This window comes from Meles meles, chromosome 20 (assembly GCF_922984935.1).
Source record: "Meles meles chromosome 20, mMelMel3.1 paternal haplotype, whole genome shotgun sequence".
NCBI lineage: Eukaryota > Metazoa > Chordata > Mammalia > Carnivora > Mustelidae > Meles > Meles meles.
In genome coordinates this window covers 2,494,425-2,510,129 of record NC_060085.1, presented here as the reverse complement: position 1 = coordinate 2,510,129, position 15,705 = coordinate 2,494,425, and the positions used below count along the sequence as shown (strand labels likewise).

Sequence of the window (15,705 nt, the reverse complement as noted above, 5' to 3'; positions counted from 1 at the left end):
GTGCCTTTATTCCCCATGAGCCCTCAAGGTACATGAGGACAAAACTGCCCCCTGCTCCCCATTTCTCTGCCTCCTGCCCACATGCCCCCCCCCACGCACACCCAGCTTTCCACTCGCAGACCTGGGATCTGCTTACACCGCCCAGAGCCAGGCCCAAGTGAAACTGAAGTCCCCGTTTCCACGCTCCCTCCTCCCCCAACACCTGCCTCACTGGGGGAATGAGGTCACCTGCTGCCTCCAGGGGACCCAGCTGGGAGGGACAGGAGACAGGATTGCGGGGGGGGGGGGGGGGGGGGGGGGGGGGGGGATTATGGGAGCCAAAACTGTGTTGCCCTCAAGCTACAGCTCCCCATGGTGGGGGAGGGGTTCTGACCCCCAAGGAGCAGGTCTTGACTCCTTGAGTGGGGGAGGGGACAGGCTTCTGGGCTAGGGACTCAGGGGGCTGGGAGTGTGGGGAGGTGGGGGGGGGCTGCCCTGGGAGCCGAACTAGAGACGATAGATATGGTGGGTGAGGTGGACTTCTGGGGGCCTAGCTGGGACTTGGGGAAGAAGGCTGGTTTCTGGGGGGCTAAGGGGATCTGTGGCTGTGGGGCCAGGTGGAAAGTTGGTGGGCTTCGGCCCAGGCCGCTGTTGGCCTGCGTTCCATGTACCAGATCATGGGGCTGGGGCTGAGCAGCTATGCTAGGGGCCAGAGTCAAGACTCTGGGCGGTGGGCCTGGGGGCTGATGTTGGGCTGGGGGGGTGAGATCAGCCTGGGCTCTAGGGTCAAGGCCAGAGGTCTGTAGGTGGAGTCCATTTCTAGAGCTGAGCTGGATCTTTGAACTGGTCTGGGTTCTGGAGCTGGACTGGGATCCAGAAACAGGCTGGGTTCTGGAACTAAGGTAAGTTCCAGAGCTGGGCTGAGTTCTTGTACTGCTCTGGGTTCCAGAGCTGGGCTGGGTCTCAGGGCTGAGCTGAATTCTTGCACTGGGCTGGGTCTCTGAGGTGGACCCGGTCTCAGGACTGAGCTGGGTTCCAGAACTGATCAGGGTTCTGGAGCTGGGTTGGGTTTCAGAGCTGAGCTGAATCTCAGAGCTGAGCCAAGTCTCAGAGGAAAACTGTGCTCTCGAGCTGAGCTGGGCTCCACAGCTGGATTGATTTCTTGTGCTGCTCTGGGTCCCAGAGCTGGCCTGGGTTGCAGAACTACTCTGGGTTCTGGAGCTGGGTTGAGTTCCAGAAAGAGGCTGGATTCTAGAACTGAGGTGAATTCCAGAGCTGGGCAACATTCTTGACCTGGCCTGGCTTCCAGAGACAGGCTGTGTCTCTGAGCTGAACTCAATCCTGCAACCGAGCTGCGTCTCAGATTTGAGCAGGGTCTCGGGGCTGGACAGAGTTCTGGAGCTGAGCTGGGCTCCAGAACTGGGTTGAATTCTTGCGCTGCTCTGGGTGCCAGAGCTGGGCTGCGTCTTGGAACTTAGCTGGGTTCCAGAACTGGTCTGGGTTCTGGAGCTGGACTGGGTTCCAGAAACAGGCTGGGTTCTGGAATTAAGGTAAATTCCAGAGCTGGACTGAGTTCTGGAACTGCTCTGGGTTCCAGAGTTGGGCTGGGTCTCAGGGCTGAGCTGAATCTTGGAGCTGGGCTGAAATCCTGCACTGGGCCGGGTCTCTGAAGTGAGCTGGATCTCAGGCCTGAGCTGGGTTCCAGAACCGATCAAGGTTCTAGGGCTGGGTTGGGTTTCAGAAACAGGCTGTGTCCTGGAATCACTCTGGGTTTCCAGGTTGGGCTGGGTCTCTGGGCTGGAGTGAATCCTGGAGCTTGGCTGAGTTCCAGAGCTGGTCTGCTTCCCAAAGTCCAGCTCAACACCAGAGCTGCCTTGGGCTGTGGCCTGCAGCTGGTGTCTAGAGCTTGATAGCGTTTCCGAGGTACACTGAGTCCCAGAGGTTGACTGAGCTCCCAGACAAGTCTGGGTCCTGGAGCTGGGCCCGCTTTCAGAGCTAGACAGAATTGTGGGGCTTAAGTCTATTGCTGTCTCTGTCTGGGTCCCGAGGCTAGGCCGGATCCTAGAGTTTAGCTGGATTCTGGAACTCAGCAGGCTCTCAGCACCCGACTGTGGTTGGCAGCTGGATGGGGTTTCAGACCCAGTCCATGCCTCGGAATGGAGCTGAGCTCTGGAGCTGGGTGAGCTGCCTGAGCTGGACCGAGCTCTGGAAATGGCCCAGGTCTTGGAACCGGTCTGGGTCCCAGAGTCAGATGGAATTCTAGAGCTGGTCTGCGTTCTGCAGTGAGAGCGGGGCTCGGCATCCAACTGAGCTCTGGAGGCGGGCCTTGCCTCAGAAGTGGATGGGGTGTCGGAGCTTGTCTGAATTCTGGAGATGGGCCTGGTAGTAGCCCGAGGCTGGGGTCTGGAACTGGGCTTGGTCTCTGAGCTGGATTCATCGCTGGCATTGGACCAGGCCCCAGGATGTTGGTGAGTACTCGAGGGCAGTTGGGTTTTGGAGCAGGGCTGGGATCTGGGTCTGGACTGAGCGGCAGGAAGCATCTGGGCTCGTGAGCAGGGCTGGGTGTGGGAGCCGTCTTCCAGTCCTGAGCCTGGGTGGCTACTGTCGCGGGATTGTTGCTTGAGTCTGATCTGGGCTCCAGAACTGACGGGTGTTCCTGAGCTAGACGGGGCTTCGAGGCACGGCTGCGTCATGCGGCTGTCTTGAGTTCCCCCATCAGGCTGAGTTTTATGGCAGGGCTTGGACACAGATCTGGGCTGACTTCTGGAACTGGGATTGCTCTCCGAGCTAGGTTGTGTCTTAAAACTTATCTGGGACCCAGACCTTAACTTGGTTTCAGAGCTTGGTCTAGCTTCAGAGCTATCTTGGGTTCTAGGGAAGGGCTGCTGGGTTTCGGGGCTGGGTTGGGTCTCAGCACTGAATTGCCTTCTAGCGATGAACTTTGTCTCAGGGTTGGCCTGAGGTCTAGAACAGGGCTTGGTTTCCGAGCTGGGCTTGGTTCTAGAGCAAGACTTGACCTCAGATCTGAGACTTGACCTCTCAGAACCGGTCGGGGTTCTAGCGGGAAGCTCAGTCCCAGAGCCTGCCTGGGCTCTAGAGCGGGGCTGGGTCTCAGATCCGGGCTGGGCCCTGGGGCCGAGCTGGGCTTCGGGAACTGGCGGGGCGGGCTGGGGCGGGGGGCTGGGTTCAGGGCTGGGGCTGCGCGGGGCCCCGGGGCAGACTAGCCACAGGCCTCCCTGGCCTCGCCGATGGCGGCCCACACCTCCACCACAAACTCGTCGGGGAAGGCGAACTCGCCCAAGACGGAATCTAAACGGTGCGCGAACTCCTGGACGCTCCGCGTCTTCTTGGACGTGTCCACCATGGTGGCTGCTGCGGCCGAGCCGGAGGGAAGGCGGGTGAGGGGGCTCCTCGGGCCTCCGACTCCTCCCGGCGGGCCACCCTGCCCCCCCAGGGTCCACCCGGCTTACCCTGGCCCCTTACCCAGCTCTGGGTCCCGAATGCCCATGTAGCTCTCCAGCAGGTCGTCCACTCTCCGCGACGCCTCGTCCTCGAACTCGCTGGGCTGGGGGAGGGGGCAGGGCCCGGCGGAGAAGGTCAAAGCGGGATCCCTCCAGCCCAGCCCCTCCGCAGGCCCCGGCCCTGTGCCCACTCCTGTCCTGCCTGTCACGAGGCCCCATCTCGCAGGGAGGGGAGCGGCTTGACGACGGAGAGGTTCTTACCCGCGGTCCCACTGAGTCAGCCGAATGCTCGGTCCAAGGCCCCCGAAGGCTCCCTTCCCCCTCACTCACCATTTCTTCCACTGTGGCAGCCCCCCCAGAACGAAGACGCAGGGTCTCCCGCCCACTGGTCATTTTTGCTTCCGTGGGACATTTGCTGCCGCGGCTCCTCTGGCCGATCATATCTGGAAGGGACAGGGCCGGAGGAGGGGCATGTGTTCTGGGCGCGTCCGCATCCCTGTAAGCGCTCAGAAGCTGCCAGCCGAGCCTTTCTAGAACCTTCTTGTCCTTCAAAACCCTCCTTATGTCCAGGGGTGAATCCTCAGAGACCCTGCTTGAGAATTCTTGCTTCCTCCAAATCAACCTCCTTTTTTAAAATTTTATTTATTTATTTTAGATTTTTTTTTTTATTCATTTGACAAAGAGAGACACAGCGAGAAAGGGAGCAGAAGCAGGGGGAGTGGGAGAGGGAGAAGCAGACTCCCCACTGAGCAGGGAGCCCAATGCAGGGCTCGATCCCAGGACCCCGGGATCACGACCTGAGCCCAAGGCAGATGGTTAACGACTGAACCCCCCAGGCGCCCCTGTTTTTATTTTTTAACATTTTTAAAATAATCTCTACTCCCGGCATGTGGCTCAAATTCACAACCTTGAGATCAAGAGTCATGGGCTCCCCTGACTGAGCCCCCTAGGTGCCCCCTGTCCCTCTTTTTATTTTTATTTATTTTTTTAAGATTATTTCTATATTTATCTGATAGAGAGAGAGATCACAAGTAGGCAGAGAGGCAGGCAGAGAGAAAGGGGGAAGCAGGCTCCCCGCTGAGCAGAGAGCCCGATGCGGGGCTCGATCCCAGGACTCTGAGATCATGACCTGAGCTGAAGGCAGAGGCTTAACCCACTGGGCCACCCAGGCACCCCCCTCCTCTTTTTAAAGTGACTTTCTAGAAGGGACTGCTTGAGACCCTCCTGTAGCCAGAGAGTCCGTCTAGAAAAGACTGTCTCGAACTCATTCTTCTAACGTTTGGGCTCTCAGCGTCCTCTGCTGTGCTAAAGGGCAGATCTGGAACCCCACCCTGTCCCCTTCTCCCTGGGACCTCCCTCCAGATGTGCCTGGGTGCTTCTAGAACCTCTCGCCGGAGAACAACGCAGCTCAAAGGGCCAGTCCATAATGAAATAAGAAGGTGGTGCCGGAACGGAAGACAACGCACTGATTCCTTCCTTGAGAAAGTCTTGGCTGTTAAAAAAACACGCCTGCAGCTGAACGCAGGGGTTCTCGACCCCAGGCGCAGGGGCGGGTGATTTCACCCCCAGGTGACCTTGACCATATCTGCAGGCATTTGGGTTGTTATAACCTGAGGGTGGCCACTGGCATCTGCTGGGTCAAAGCCAGGGGCGATGCCCAACAATTACTGTGCCCAGGGTGGCCGCCACTTCAGGGAATGAGCTGGGCCAGATGTCCCAGTGCTGAACTGGGGAAACCCTCTTGGATGGCAAGTCCCTTATCCCACGCACGGACAGCTCGCAGACCTCTCTTTGGAAAGCACCGTTCTGCGGGCACCTGGGCGGCTCGGTCGGTTAAGCCTCGTCCTTCTGCTCAGGTCGTGATCCCGGGGTCCTGGGATCGAGCCCCGCATCGGGCTCCCTGCGCAGTGGGGAGTCTGCTTCTCCCTCTGCCCCTCCCCTGCTCATGCTGAATCTCTCTCAAATAAATAAATAAATAAATTTTTAAAATACGGTTCTAGAACACACCTGGAAAAACCTTCCCTAGAACCACAGCCAAAATAGGTCCAGACGCCTCCTCCGATCCTGATCTTTCCAAATCCCGCTGCCCCCATCCCCGGACGGATTCTAACAATCTAGAAACTACCTACCTATTCCTGACACAGTGCCAGAAGCCTCCTGTCGTGGCGCTAGAGGCATCTAGAACCTTCCATCCTGTCCCATTCCCCCCCACGTACACCCATGCTCCACTGTACTGGCGTCGGGAGAACCCGCTTCTGGAAGAGCTCCTCACCACCTCCCACCTGCCCCCTGGACCCCAGGTGGCCCTCACCGAAGGCTCTCTTGGGCTGCACCAGGCGCAGGGTGAAAGGCTGGGACTTGGGCAGCTCCCGGAGCATCTTGGCTACCTCGTAGTGGCGGCAGCCCACGATGGAGTGGTCGTTGATGGCCTCGATGCTGTCGCCCACGCACACAGCCTGGACCCGGTTGATGATGCTACCCTCCTTGATCCTCTGCGGGGACCCAGAGTCACTCGCGGGGCCAGCCCAGCCACCTCCCCTCGGCTTCCCAGAGCCCAGGTTAGACCGGAGAGGGGCAGCGGCCCGTCCCAGGTCCCCGAGCACCCAGGAAGTCGCCCGCCCTCCCGCGAGCACCTTAATGAAGGCGTAGCCGGCCCCGTTGTCCGTGATGGTCAGTCCCAGGGCGTCTTCCGTCTTGGTGACCTCTACCTCCTTGGTCTCGCCGCGCACATGCGCGAAGATGAAGTCCTCCAGCCCTATCTGGCCGCCCAGGAGTTTCTGCATGTCCACTTTGTGGCTGTTTAGGGTACAGAATAAGATCTGTCCCAAGGGGAGGGGGAGTCCAGAATTAACGACAACGCTCATTGCCCTCTGTGCAGACAACCAGGGTGATGGGTTCGGGAGCCCGAGAGGGAAACCGAGGCACAAAGAGGCATGAAACGGGTCTGGTCACCCACCCACCAGGAATCCCGTCCTGGGGGAAAGGCTGGACGTGAGACCCGCAGAATGGGGCGGGGGAGGGGGGAAGGAGTCTGAGACCCTCCGAACGGGGAGCAGGGTGATAAGGGGATGTGGGCAGGAAGAGACCCTCCTCCATCCCATCTTTCCGTTTTAACCAGTTGGTGTCCTGACCCTCCAGCCTAACTTTTTCAGTCGATTCTGAATCTCCTGGCGCCCCCTGGGGGCTGCGAGTCATACAGCCCTGCCGCCCAGCCCCTGACCCCGGGGGGCCTCCGACTTCGCACCTGGAAGGCGTCTGCCTGGAACCCCAGCCCCAGCGGCGCCCAGAAGCCTTGGACGCGCTTCCCTTCCCCGAGGGCTGGGATCCACTCCCAGCTGGTTCAGCGCCGTGGGCTCCTGGACGGCCTGGGGACCCACTAACCCTAACCCGGGCTCCTCTTTCGCGCAGGGCGCGTGAAGAGGGTCTCTAGGGCATGGGCACCCCAGGACCTGAGGGGTGTGTCTTTGAGATCTGGTGATCGGATCTCGTCCATCCGAGGAGAGGGGATCCGGAGCCCCCGGTCCCCGGCTCCAGGCCCCACCCCTATCCCCGGTCGGACGGGTGTGCCTCCCGCGCTGGCGGGGTGGGGGGGGGGGGGTCGGGGGTCCTCACCTCTGTGGGCGCGATCCCGAAGGCCTCGGCGATCTTGGCGTAGAGCTCGCGGACGTTGGTGAAGCCCTCGATTTTGCCCGTGGGGCTGCCGTGCGCCAGCTGCGTGCGGAAGACCAGGCGGGGACGCGCGCGGGGCGCGGCTGGGGGCTCCGCGGGCGAGGGCGGGGGCGCGGCGGGGCGCGGGGTTTCTGCGCCCCGGGTCTCCTGGGCCGCGGCACTCTCCATGGTCGGAGGAGCTGGGCCACCCCGGCCACCGCCACCGCCGTCGCCGCCGGATCCGCCGCTTCCTGCAGCCTCCCCTCCCCCGGCCCAGGGCGCGACAGTCGAGCCGCTGGGGTAAGGGGATCCGGGAACACGAGCCGCCCGGGAAGGCGACACCGCGGGCTGCGGAGGGGGGGTCTGGCCCCAGGTGTCCGGGCCCTGCCAGCACCAGCTGCGCGCTCCCAGGGGACCCCAGGCAGTCCCCCGGGTCCTGGGCTGCAGAGTGGGGAAAAACAGGGATCACCCATGAGGACGAGAACAGCTGAGCGTGCCTAGTGCTCACCGTCCTCTGGTTGCTTATTTAATCCTGCGGCAACCCTCAAAGCGGGCAGGACAGGTATCCTAGGATAACCTTAACCACATCCTTCCACTGCTCTCTCCTGGGGTGGTTGGGGGGAGTCCTCTCTGAAGCTCACCAGGCCCTGCACAACCTGCCCCATCCCCTCCCTGCCCTCCCTTCCTCCCCATCTCCCCCTCACTCCTGCTGCTCCAGGTACACTGGCCTCTTTGGCTTTTTTCTAATGCCAGACTGGGTCCTGCCCCAGGGCCTTTGCGTATGTGTTCTTTCTGCCTGAAAGTCATTTCCCAGTCATCCGTGCGGTTCCCTCCCACACCTCCCTCAGCTACTTGCTCAAATGTTGCGTCCTCCTTCCACCTCTCAATCTCTTCCCAGATTTTTCTCCCTGGTGTCGAGCACTCCCAGAGAGATCAGCTGTTCATCTTGTATCCTGGCTGTCCCCAGGACTAGAATGTCAGCTGTAAGAGGGAGGGGGCTCTGGCCTCCTTCCCCCCTGGCATATCCCGGGGCCCTGTGCCTGGCAGACAGCAGGCGCTCAGGGATCTTTGGTGAGGAAATGAATGAACCCCCCAGGTTACAGATGAAGAAAGAGGGAAGGAGGCTGTGGGCAGCAGGAAGCATCTGGAACAATTCCCTGGGACCACAGCACGGAGGCAGCCAACGACAAGAATTTTGGCTCTGGGGGGGCATCTGGGTGGCTCCATGGGCTCCACGTCTGCCTTTGGCTCAGGTCATGATCCCCAGGTCCTGGGATGGAGCTCGGTGTGGGGCTCCCTGCTCAGTGGGGAGCCTGCCTGTCCCTCTGCCTGCTGCTCCCCTGCTCGTGTGCTTTCTCTCACTCGCTCTCTCTCTCGGATAAATCTTTAAAAAAAAAAACAAAGAACTTGGCTCCTATAATAAAGAGCAATGGAATGCCATATAGTGGTGGCAAAGAGGGGCGTCCCGCCTTGGGAGAAGCACAGAAACCAAGCGCTAATGGAAAGGGGCAGGTTGCAGAAAGCTTTGGACACTAAAAGATATCGTGTCAAGTTTAAAAGTCCAGATGTTATGACATCGATGAGCCTCGAACACACGACACTCGGGGAGGGAACCGGACGGAGAAGGCCGCCCGGGGTGTGAGCCCACGTGTGTAACAGGCCGGGAACAGGCTCCTCCGTGGATGGGAAGAGGATTTGTTTCTGCCCGGGGCTGAGGGAGGTGGGAGGATTGGTGACGGCTAAGGGGTACACGGCTGCTCTTTGGGGGGATGGAAATGTTCTGGAATTAGAGTGCGCCGATGGTTGCACAAGTCTGTAAATATACTAGAAACCACAGAACTGTACACTTTAGAACCTTCACAAACTGAAGGAGAAAACCAAACCCCACCAAAACAGTACTCTTTTGGGAAGACAGGCTTATGTGCTAAAAGTTATAGAAAGGCTTGCCTGAAAAACTCCAAATTTGGGACGGGGGTACCTGTGCCGGGGGGGGGGGGAGACAAGGGACCTGGGGTGGGGAAGTGACAGTATCTGGTTATATTAGTCTTCTGAGGTGGCCGCAGGGCTTAAAACAACAGGGATTTACTCTCTTGTTTCCGGGGGGGGGTCCGAAGTGTGATGTCAGCCTGTCAGCAAGACCACACTCCCTCCAAGACCTCGGCAGAGCCCTCCCCTGCCTGTCCTCGCTTCTGGTGGTGGCTGTCCCTCCTTGGCGCTTTTTGGCAGCTTTCATTGTTCCCATTTCTGCCTCTGCGGTCACATGGCTGTCTCCTGTGTCTGGGTCCGCATCTTTGTCTTCTTATAAGGACACCAGTCACATTGGATCAGGGGCCCACCCTACTCCCGATGACCTCATCCCTACTAATTATATCCGCAGTGACCCTATTTCCAAATAAGGTCACGTTCTGAGGATTGGGGTTTAGGGCCTCGGCGTATCTTTTGAGGGGACATGATTCAACATCCCGTTTGTCAAATTATTCTCCAAAAATTTTAAGATGGCTTGAATGTTGCATTACACGGAAAGTCGCAGAGAGCATTCCTGCGAAGCCCAGCGCGGAACGTTCCCCGCACCGGCAGTTCCGCGCCGGAAAGACAGCTCGCAGAACCGAAAGCAGGTGTTCCAGCGGCCGCATGTGAGTCACACTAGACTCCCAGGAGCCCAAACCGCCAGAATGTCCATCCGCAGAGAAGGGGTAACAGAATGTGGCCCACCCACGCATCGGAGGATTACTCAGTCACGACAAGGAGCGAGGCGCCCACGCGCTGCCCCAGGGACGGACCCCGAGCCCACAACACTCAGGGAGGGAACCAGACACAGCCGCACAGGTGTGAATCCACGCGTGTGACATGCCCAGACCAGGCTCCTCCAGACAGAAGGGGGGGGTGGCCAGTGGTTGCCAGGCGCTGGCTGGGCCTGGGACCCCCAGCAGGGGTGTTTTGGGCACACCTTCTAGCCCACCTCCCACCCAACCCCCCAAAAACATTCACAAGCTTGGAAATTCAAATTCCACATTTTTTATTTAAAAAGTCCAGATTGAGCAAAGGCAGAGGCTGCCTCGGCAAGGGTCCCTCGGCTAGATGAGGGAGGAGCGGTCAGTACCAGCCCCCCCCAATTCTGGGGTGCAGGCCGCAAGCAGAGGGCCCCACCTCGAGTATCAGAGCAGGTCCCTGCAGCGTGCCTGCCTCAGGGTGGGGGGGAGCCTGCGGGGAGCACCTCCGGGGGTCCCAGCGTGGCAGGTGTGGGGTTTTCTACCCTGTCCCTGGGCCGGCCCAGGAGGTATAACCCTCCCCACCCTGAGCGTGCCGGCGGCTGCGGGTCCCCTTGTGTCTTGGGTTCCACAGCCTCTGTGGTGCTCCCATGTCCCCTGTAGTGTTGTGCAAGGGGAGCGGGCCTTGCTGGGCCCCGGGGCTCTGGGTTCTAGGCGTTTCATGTACAGCAGGTGATTTTTCTGGGGTCAGGCCGCTGGGGGGAATCAAAAGCTAGAGGGATGCTGTAGAAATTTAATTTGGGGGGGCTGGAGCCCCCAAGGTGCAGGATTGGGCATGGCCCCAAAAGGTGGACCCCCAATCCTCCTCCATGGGGTAGGGAAGGGGCCGTGACCAAAGGCAGTCTTCTCTGGATCCGTGGGTCTGCGGACACCCTCATAGGTGCTCACTATGACAGGAGAGAAAGGGGGCTCGTGATGGGGAACCCCCACCATTTATCAGCCCTGAACCCCAGGATGGGGGTCACCAGAGACCACCAACCCTCTATTCTTCCAAATGCCATAGTGGGGGCCTGGAGTCAATCCCCCCTAACCCGGGCAGCTAGAAGCCGCCCAGAAAAGCCCCAAGCAGCTGTGGGTAAATTCTGGTCCCCCCCAGTGGATCCCACTGGCCAAGGGGGACTGGCACAACCCGCCCAGCAGCATTCATAAAGTCCCCAATGGGACCGGCGCCCCCCAGCGGTCCGGCCACTGGCCGCCGACAGCAAATAAGCCCCACCTGGTAGATCGCGTGTGGGCGGTGCCCTCGGAATAAGATCCCGCAGCCCGATCCCACCTGGCAGCGCCCCGACTCCCGGAACCCCGTTGCAGGGCGAAATCCAGTCATTTCCGCGGGGCCCAAGGCAGGTCTAACCCCAAGTGGCCCCCCAACCCCCGCGCAGGGCAGCCCCACCCCGGCCGTGCAGAGTCCCGGGAGTGACCCGCCGCGGCACACACCTGGCGACCTGGGCCAGGATCTCCTTGATGCGGACGATGAGCTTCTCGTGCTGGGCGGGGTCGCGCTCGATGGCGCCGTGCAGCCGGGCCATGTAGAAGTCCAGGGTGCCGAGAGTGGGCGTCTCGCCCGTGCCTGGAGGAGGGCAGGGAGCGGTCACCCGAGCCAAGCGGCGGAGTCGACGCGGCCGGGGACCCACAGAAGCAGAGGTCAGGGGCGGGGGGTGGGTCTCCAAGGGCAGGGTCCCGGGGAGGGGGCCAGAGGCGAGGCGCGTCCGCGGCATTGGATGGAAAGTGGTGAGGGCGAGGCCCGGGCCGGGGGTGGGGGGGGGGGGGGAGCCGGCTTACAAATTGGGGAGGAGGAAGTAGCCAAGGTCAGCTGAGGCCAGAGCGCGGAAGGCCAAGGAGGAGGGGGGTCACCGGCAGTGCCGGCGAGGGCAGGGGTCAGCGAGGGCGGGCGCGTGCTCAGCTCCCCCGGGGAGGGGCCATTCGAGCTTGAGTCGCACGGCCGGGGGCGGGGCTGGCCGGGGCGTGTGCGCTCCTGCCCGGAGCGGCTGGGGGCGGGGCCGAGAGGTGGAGCCGGCGGGGCGGAGCTCGCCAGACATAGGGTGCGGGGCGGAGTGGGCGGGGCCTCGGCGCTCGGGGGCGGGGCCTCCGCACCCGGCACCGGCAGCGAGGCGAAGCTGGCGGTGAGCGCTTGGCGCACGGCCTGGAGCTGCTGCTGCAGGGCCAGCGTCCGCCGCTCCTCCAGCGCCAGCTCCTGCTCCAGGCGCTCCCGCGCGCTGCTCATGCTCTGCGTGTGCCTCTGCAGCACGGCGTTCTGCTCCTCGAAGGCCACGTTCATCTTGCGCAGGCGCCGCAGCTCCGCTTCCCGCGCTGCGGTGTGGGGCAGCCGGGTCAGAGCCTGGCGCCTCCGTACCAACCCCTGCCGCCTTTGCCTTAGCTGTGTCCCCCACGCCTGCCCCACCCCGCGCCAGGCCGGCTGTCACCGCTCTGCCTCCAGCTCCGGGGAGGCGGGGCGGGGAGCTGAGAGGTGGGCGCCTCTGCTTTTTCCAGCGGTCAATCCCCCCCACCCGCCATCTCCGGCCTTGGCACCCTATTCCCCAGGAACCCCTGGTCTGTGCTCACCTTTGTTTTGGTCCAAGAACTCTTCAGTGAAGATGGGGACGTCAAAGGTGGAGAAGCCATCACAGTCCCCACCCTGGGACAATAGGACAAGGTGACAAATTTGGGGGGGGCGCCAAAACCCCTCGGGGACGTCCCTCAAGCTTGGGAGGGATTCCTCTGGTCAGCTGGGTTGAAGTCCTTTTAACAACATCCACGACGTGCAAGCGGCCCCATCTCTGCCAGCACGCCTGGAGGAGGGGCACTCGCCTGCGCCCATGAGTTGGTGGCTCACCCAGGGGCGGTCTCATGACCTCCAGACCTTTCTCGCCCAGCCGTGGTCCTTGCAGGAGGAGGACTTACCTTGTGTCCATTCAAGAGGGTATTCATGAGCCCAGAGCCTGAGTCTTCTGGTGGGGGAGGGAGGAGGGCACGATCAGCCCGCCCCGCGGGTCTCCTCTGAGCGCACACAGTGCTTTGCGAGTGCCCCCCTCCCCCCCCCGCCCCCCCCGGCCCCCCCCCCGCCCCCCGGCCCCCCCCCCCCCCACCGCCTGGGATACCCTACCTCCCCAGTTAGCCCTACTCATCCGGGGGCAGGCTCGTGCCTCGCCCCCCCAGTGTCTGTGTGCCCCCAAGGTCAGCACGGAGTCTGGTTAGGGGAGTCCCACGGAGGAGGGCGGCTGGGTCCGCCTGGGGCCACCTGTCTCTGAGCCCGCGCCCAGCTGCCTGGGGGCTGGGTCCCTTCCTACCTTTCTTGATCTTCTTTTCCTGGATCTTCTCCGTGCACATCTTGTAGGCTTCTGACTGCTGGTAGGCGCGCAGCTCCTTCATGTACTGCTGCTTCTCCCGCTCCGCCTCGTCCAGGTACCGCTGGTGGGGCAGCGGGAGGCTCGGCCCGGCCCAGGGGCAGGGGCGGCAGGCCTCCGCCACCAACACCCCATCTGGCTCACTGTGCCCCACCTTCCCATAGCTCCCTACTGGCCTTGGAGACAAAACCTGCCTCCTCGGCCCACAGCTCAGGGCCCTCCCCGCTAACTCCCCGCTGTTCCCAACCTCTCCCTGTTGTCTGACCGCAGGCGCCCATCTCCAGGTTGGGCTGCTCCCCACCCACCCCCGCACCGATTTCGCTTGCTGAAATCCCACTTAGAGGGCTCAAACTACTGGTCTGTTTTGTTTCCTTGAGATCTTTGCAATTTTAAGTTAATGACCAGGACCTGAAAACCGGAAGGTAGCCCATAAAAATCCGGCCCCCAGCCCTACTTCCTTACACCTATCCACGTTGATTATTAAGTTTTACGTCGATCCTTGCCTATTGCTGGCCTCCCCTGGCTTCAGCCTGCTGGGGAGAGCCCATGAGTGGTCAGTTCTCCAGGCGGGAGCAAGGACCCTCCACATTCTGTCCTTTGGGGGATGTAGCTGCAGGGCAGTGTCCGAGTGGGTCGGGCCAAGGTCAGTGGTCCTGGGGCAGCCCCCGCCTTGCACACCTGCTTCTCGGCCGGCTGCAGCTTGCTCCACTCGGCACCCAGCATCTTGGTGATCTCGGGAAAGGGCAGATCTGGGTGGCGCGTGCGAATCTGCTCACGCCGCTCGTTCAGGAAGCGCACGTAGCCGGTGACCGGTGCCTTGGGCCCATTTGGCAGGATCTTCTTCCGCTTCTTGCCCTTGGGCCAGCCGCGCTTCTTCACCGGCTGCAGAACCAGACCGCGCCATTGGGAGGGGCCTGGAGGGCTGGGAGAGGGCTGAGGGGGTGGGCGGGGCCTATCCAGGAGACAGGGCCCGGAAGGCCTGTAGGTCTGGCTTGGTCAAGGCCCGGGATTGGGAGAGGGCGGGGTTCCGAGGTCCAGGGCACTGGTCATCTGGGACAGGCTTAAACCTCGCTTGTGGGCGTGGCCTCTGGCGTGGGCGTCGCCTCTCTGTTGGGGGAAGGACCCACAAGACCCCGGAAAGGTGCCTCCCACAGGGTAGGAGGCGGAGCTGGTATTGGGTGATGGGCGGAGCATGGGCTTAGTGGCAGAGGATCTCTTGGGGGCGTGGCATGTGGCAGGTGGCAGGACCTCACCGTCCCGAGGAAAATCTGGACTGTGGGCGGGGCCAGAGCGAATTCAAATCTAGCCGGGGTGGGGCTTCCAGGCTACCGGCGAGTCCCTGAGCCTCCCCCACCATCTAGCAGGGACTCGGGACTCACCTCTTCCTCGTGGGACCCCTTCTCGCCGGCCCGGGGGCCCTCGCCGCGCTCTTGCTTGACAGCCACCACGAAGCCCCCATGCTGTCCCGGGGCCTTGCCGCCCGCCGGCCTGGAGCCACGGGACGCCAGGGTCACCCCCATCCTCACCTCCAACCCCGACCGCAGAGCTGGCACGGAGGGAGCCCGAGTCCTGGGAGGAGGAGTCTGCGGGGGTCACTAACCCGTGGGACGGGGCCGGAGCACTAGGGGGGGGGCGTAGGGACCTCTGGGAGGAACTGAGCCGGGGAGTGGCGGGGAAAGAGGCCGGTGGGGACGCAAGGGGGAGGTCCTGCCCCGGCAGTGTAGGGGGAGTCAAGACCCTGGGGGGCGCGGGGCGAGGAACTCCTACAGGGCGGGCGGGGGCTGGGCTGCAGCCCCGAGTGGGCTGGGGGAGGGGATGTCGCACTCACGCGGCGGCCGCGCCGGGCTGCTTGGAGCCGTGGGACATGGCCGCTCCCGGCCCCACCTGGAAGGCAGACGCGTGGCCGAGTGAGGGGCGCCCGAGCCGCCGACGGGGTGGCCCGGCGGGGGGGCTCCGGAATGCCGGGCCCGAGGTGTTTGGGGGGGCCGGATCCAGGGGCGGGGAGGCCCTCGAGGGCGGCCGCCCCGGGGATCCTTTGTTGGGCGATCGCCCCCCCGGAAGGGCCGGCCCACCCTCCCCCGGCCCGGGAGGGGCCCCTCCCCGGCCCCAGGCCCCCCCCTTGCCCCCACCCCCTCGCAGGGCCCCGAGTTCCGCGGCTGTTTTCACCTCCAAAGAAACTTTCCCGGACCTCTCTGCTGCTGCGCCGCTCCAACCAACCGCCCCGAGCCCGCCCCTGCCGCTCGCCCCGCCCCCGGCATGCTAATAGGGCCTCCGCGAGCTGTCGGATTGGGTGCAGTCTTTCCCTGGGGCGTGACCATGCAGATGAAGGTTGGCGCGCCGGCCGGCGATTGGCTGGGGCAACAGCTGGGCCGCGTGGGAGGTGGATAGGGAAGGGTGCGGGCGGGTGCGTCAAGTTCGGCTGCGCTCGGCCACTCTCGGGACCAATCAGGGCGCTCTGAGGCCTCGCCGGGCGGAGACCCTTAAAGGGCAAGTAGGCGCGGCTCGGAC

At 62.5% G+C, this 15,705-nt stretch overlaps 2 protein-coding genes across 6 annotated transcripts; both read right to left on the bottom strand.

Moving 5' to 3' along the window:
• Positions 1-14: 14 nt before the first annotated feature.
• On the bottom strand, positions 15-7,733 carry GIPC3 (GIPC PDZ domain containing family member 3). Of its 5 annotated transcripts, XM_045992355.1 has the most exons (7): positions 7,053-7,405; positions 6,074-6,259; positions 5,713-5,932; positions 3,958-3,970; positions 3,771-3,825; positions 3,463-3,544; positions 3,054-3,351 (listed from the first exon to the last, which is right to left on the bottom strand). In XM_045992355.1, exons 1-7 carry the CDS (start codon positions 7,275-7,277, stop codon positions 3,200-3,202), a joined length of 933 nt encoding a protein of 310 aa, XP_045848311.1. In that variant the 5' UTR covers positions 7,278-7,405; the 3' UTR covers positions 3,054-3,199. The 5 variants fall into 5 exon arrangements, with proteins under 5 accessions (XP_045848308.1, XP_045848307.1, XP_045848311.1 ...); XM_045992353.1 differs by lacking the exon at positions 3,958-3,970 and having other exon boundaries at positions 3,771-3,883; positions 5,752-5,932; positions 6,074-6,236; positions 7,053-7,733; XM_045992354.1 differs by lacking the exon at positions 3,958-3,970 and having other exon boundaries at positions 3,771-3,883; positions 5,752-5,932.
• A 2,360-nt stretch (positions 7,734-10,093) lies between these two features.
• HMG20B (high mobility group 20B) lies at positions 10,094-15,422 on the bottom strand. Its single transcript, XM_045992342.1, has 10 exons — positions 15,364-15,422; positions 15,026-15,081; positions 14,577-14,685; positions 13,876-14,079; positions 13,141-13,261; positions 12,755-12,801; positions 12,416-12,488; positions 11,948-12,163; positions 11,291-11,423; positions 10,094-10,743 (listed from the first exon to the last, which is right to left on the bottom strand). The coding sequence occupies exons 2-10, from the start codon at positions 15,061-15,063 to the stop codon at positions 10,731-10,733; spliced, it is 954 nt and encodes a 317-aa protein (XP_045848298.1). The 5' UTR covers positions 15,064-15,081; positions 15,364-15,422; the 3' UTR covers positions 10,094-10,730.
• Between the last annotated feature and the right edge of the window lie 283 nt (positions 15,423-15,705).

Coding starts and splice junctions, on each gene's coding strand:
- HMG20B (XM_045992342.1), bottom strand. CDS start 15,063: ATGTCCCACGGCTCCAAGCAGCCCGGCGCGGCCGCCGC. Junction 13,262..13,875: donor TGCAGCCGGCCGAGAAGCAG/GTGTGCAAGGCG, acceptor CTGCCCCACCAG/CGGTACCTGGACGAGGCGGA. Junction 11,424..11,947: donor CGCCTCGCTGCCGGTGCCGG/GTGCGGAGGCCC, acceptor GCCCTCCTCCAG/GCACGGGCGAGACGCCCACT.
- GIPC3 (XM_045992351.1), bottom strand. CDS start 3,659: ATGGGGCCTCGTGACAGGCAGGACAGGAGTGGGCACAGGGCCGGGGCC. Junction 3,352..3,462: donor CATTCGGGACCCAGAGCTGG/GTAAGGGGCCAG, acceptor GCTCGGCCGCAG/CAGCCACCATGGTGGACACG.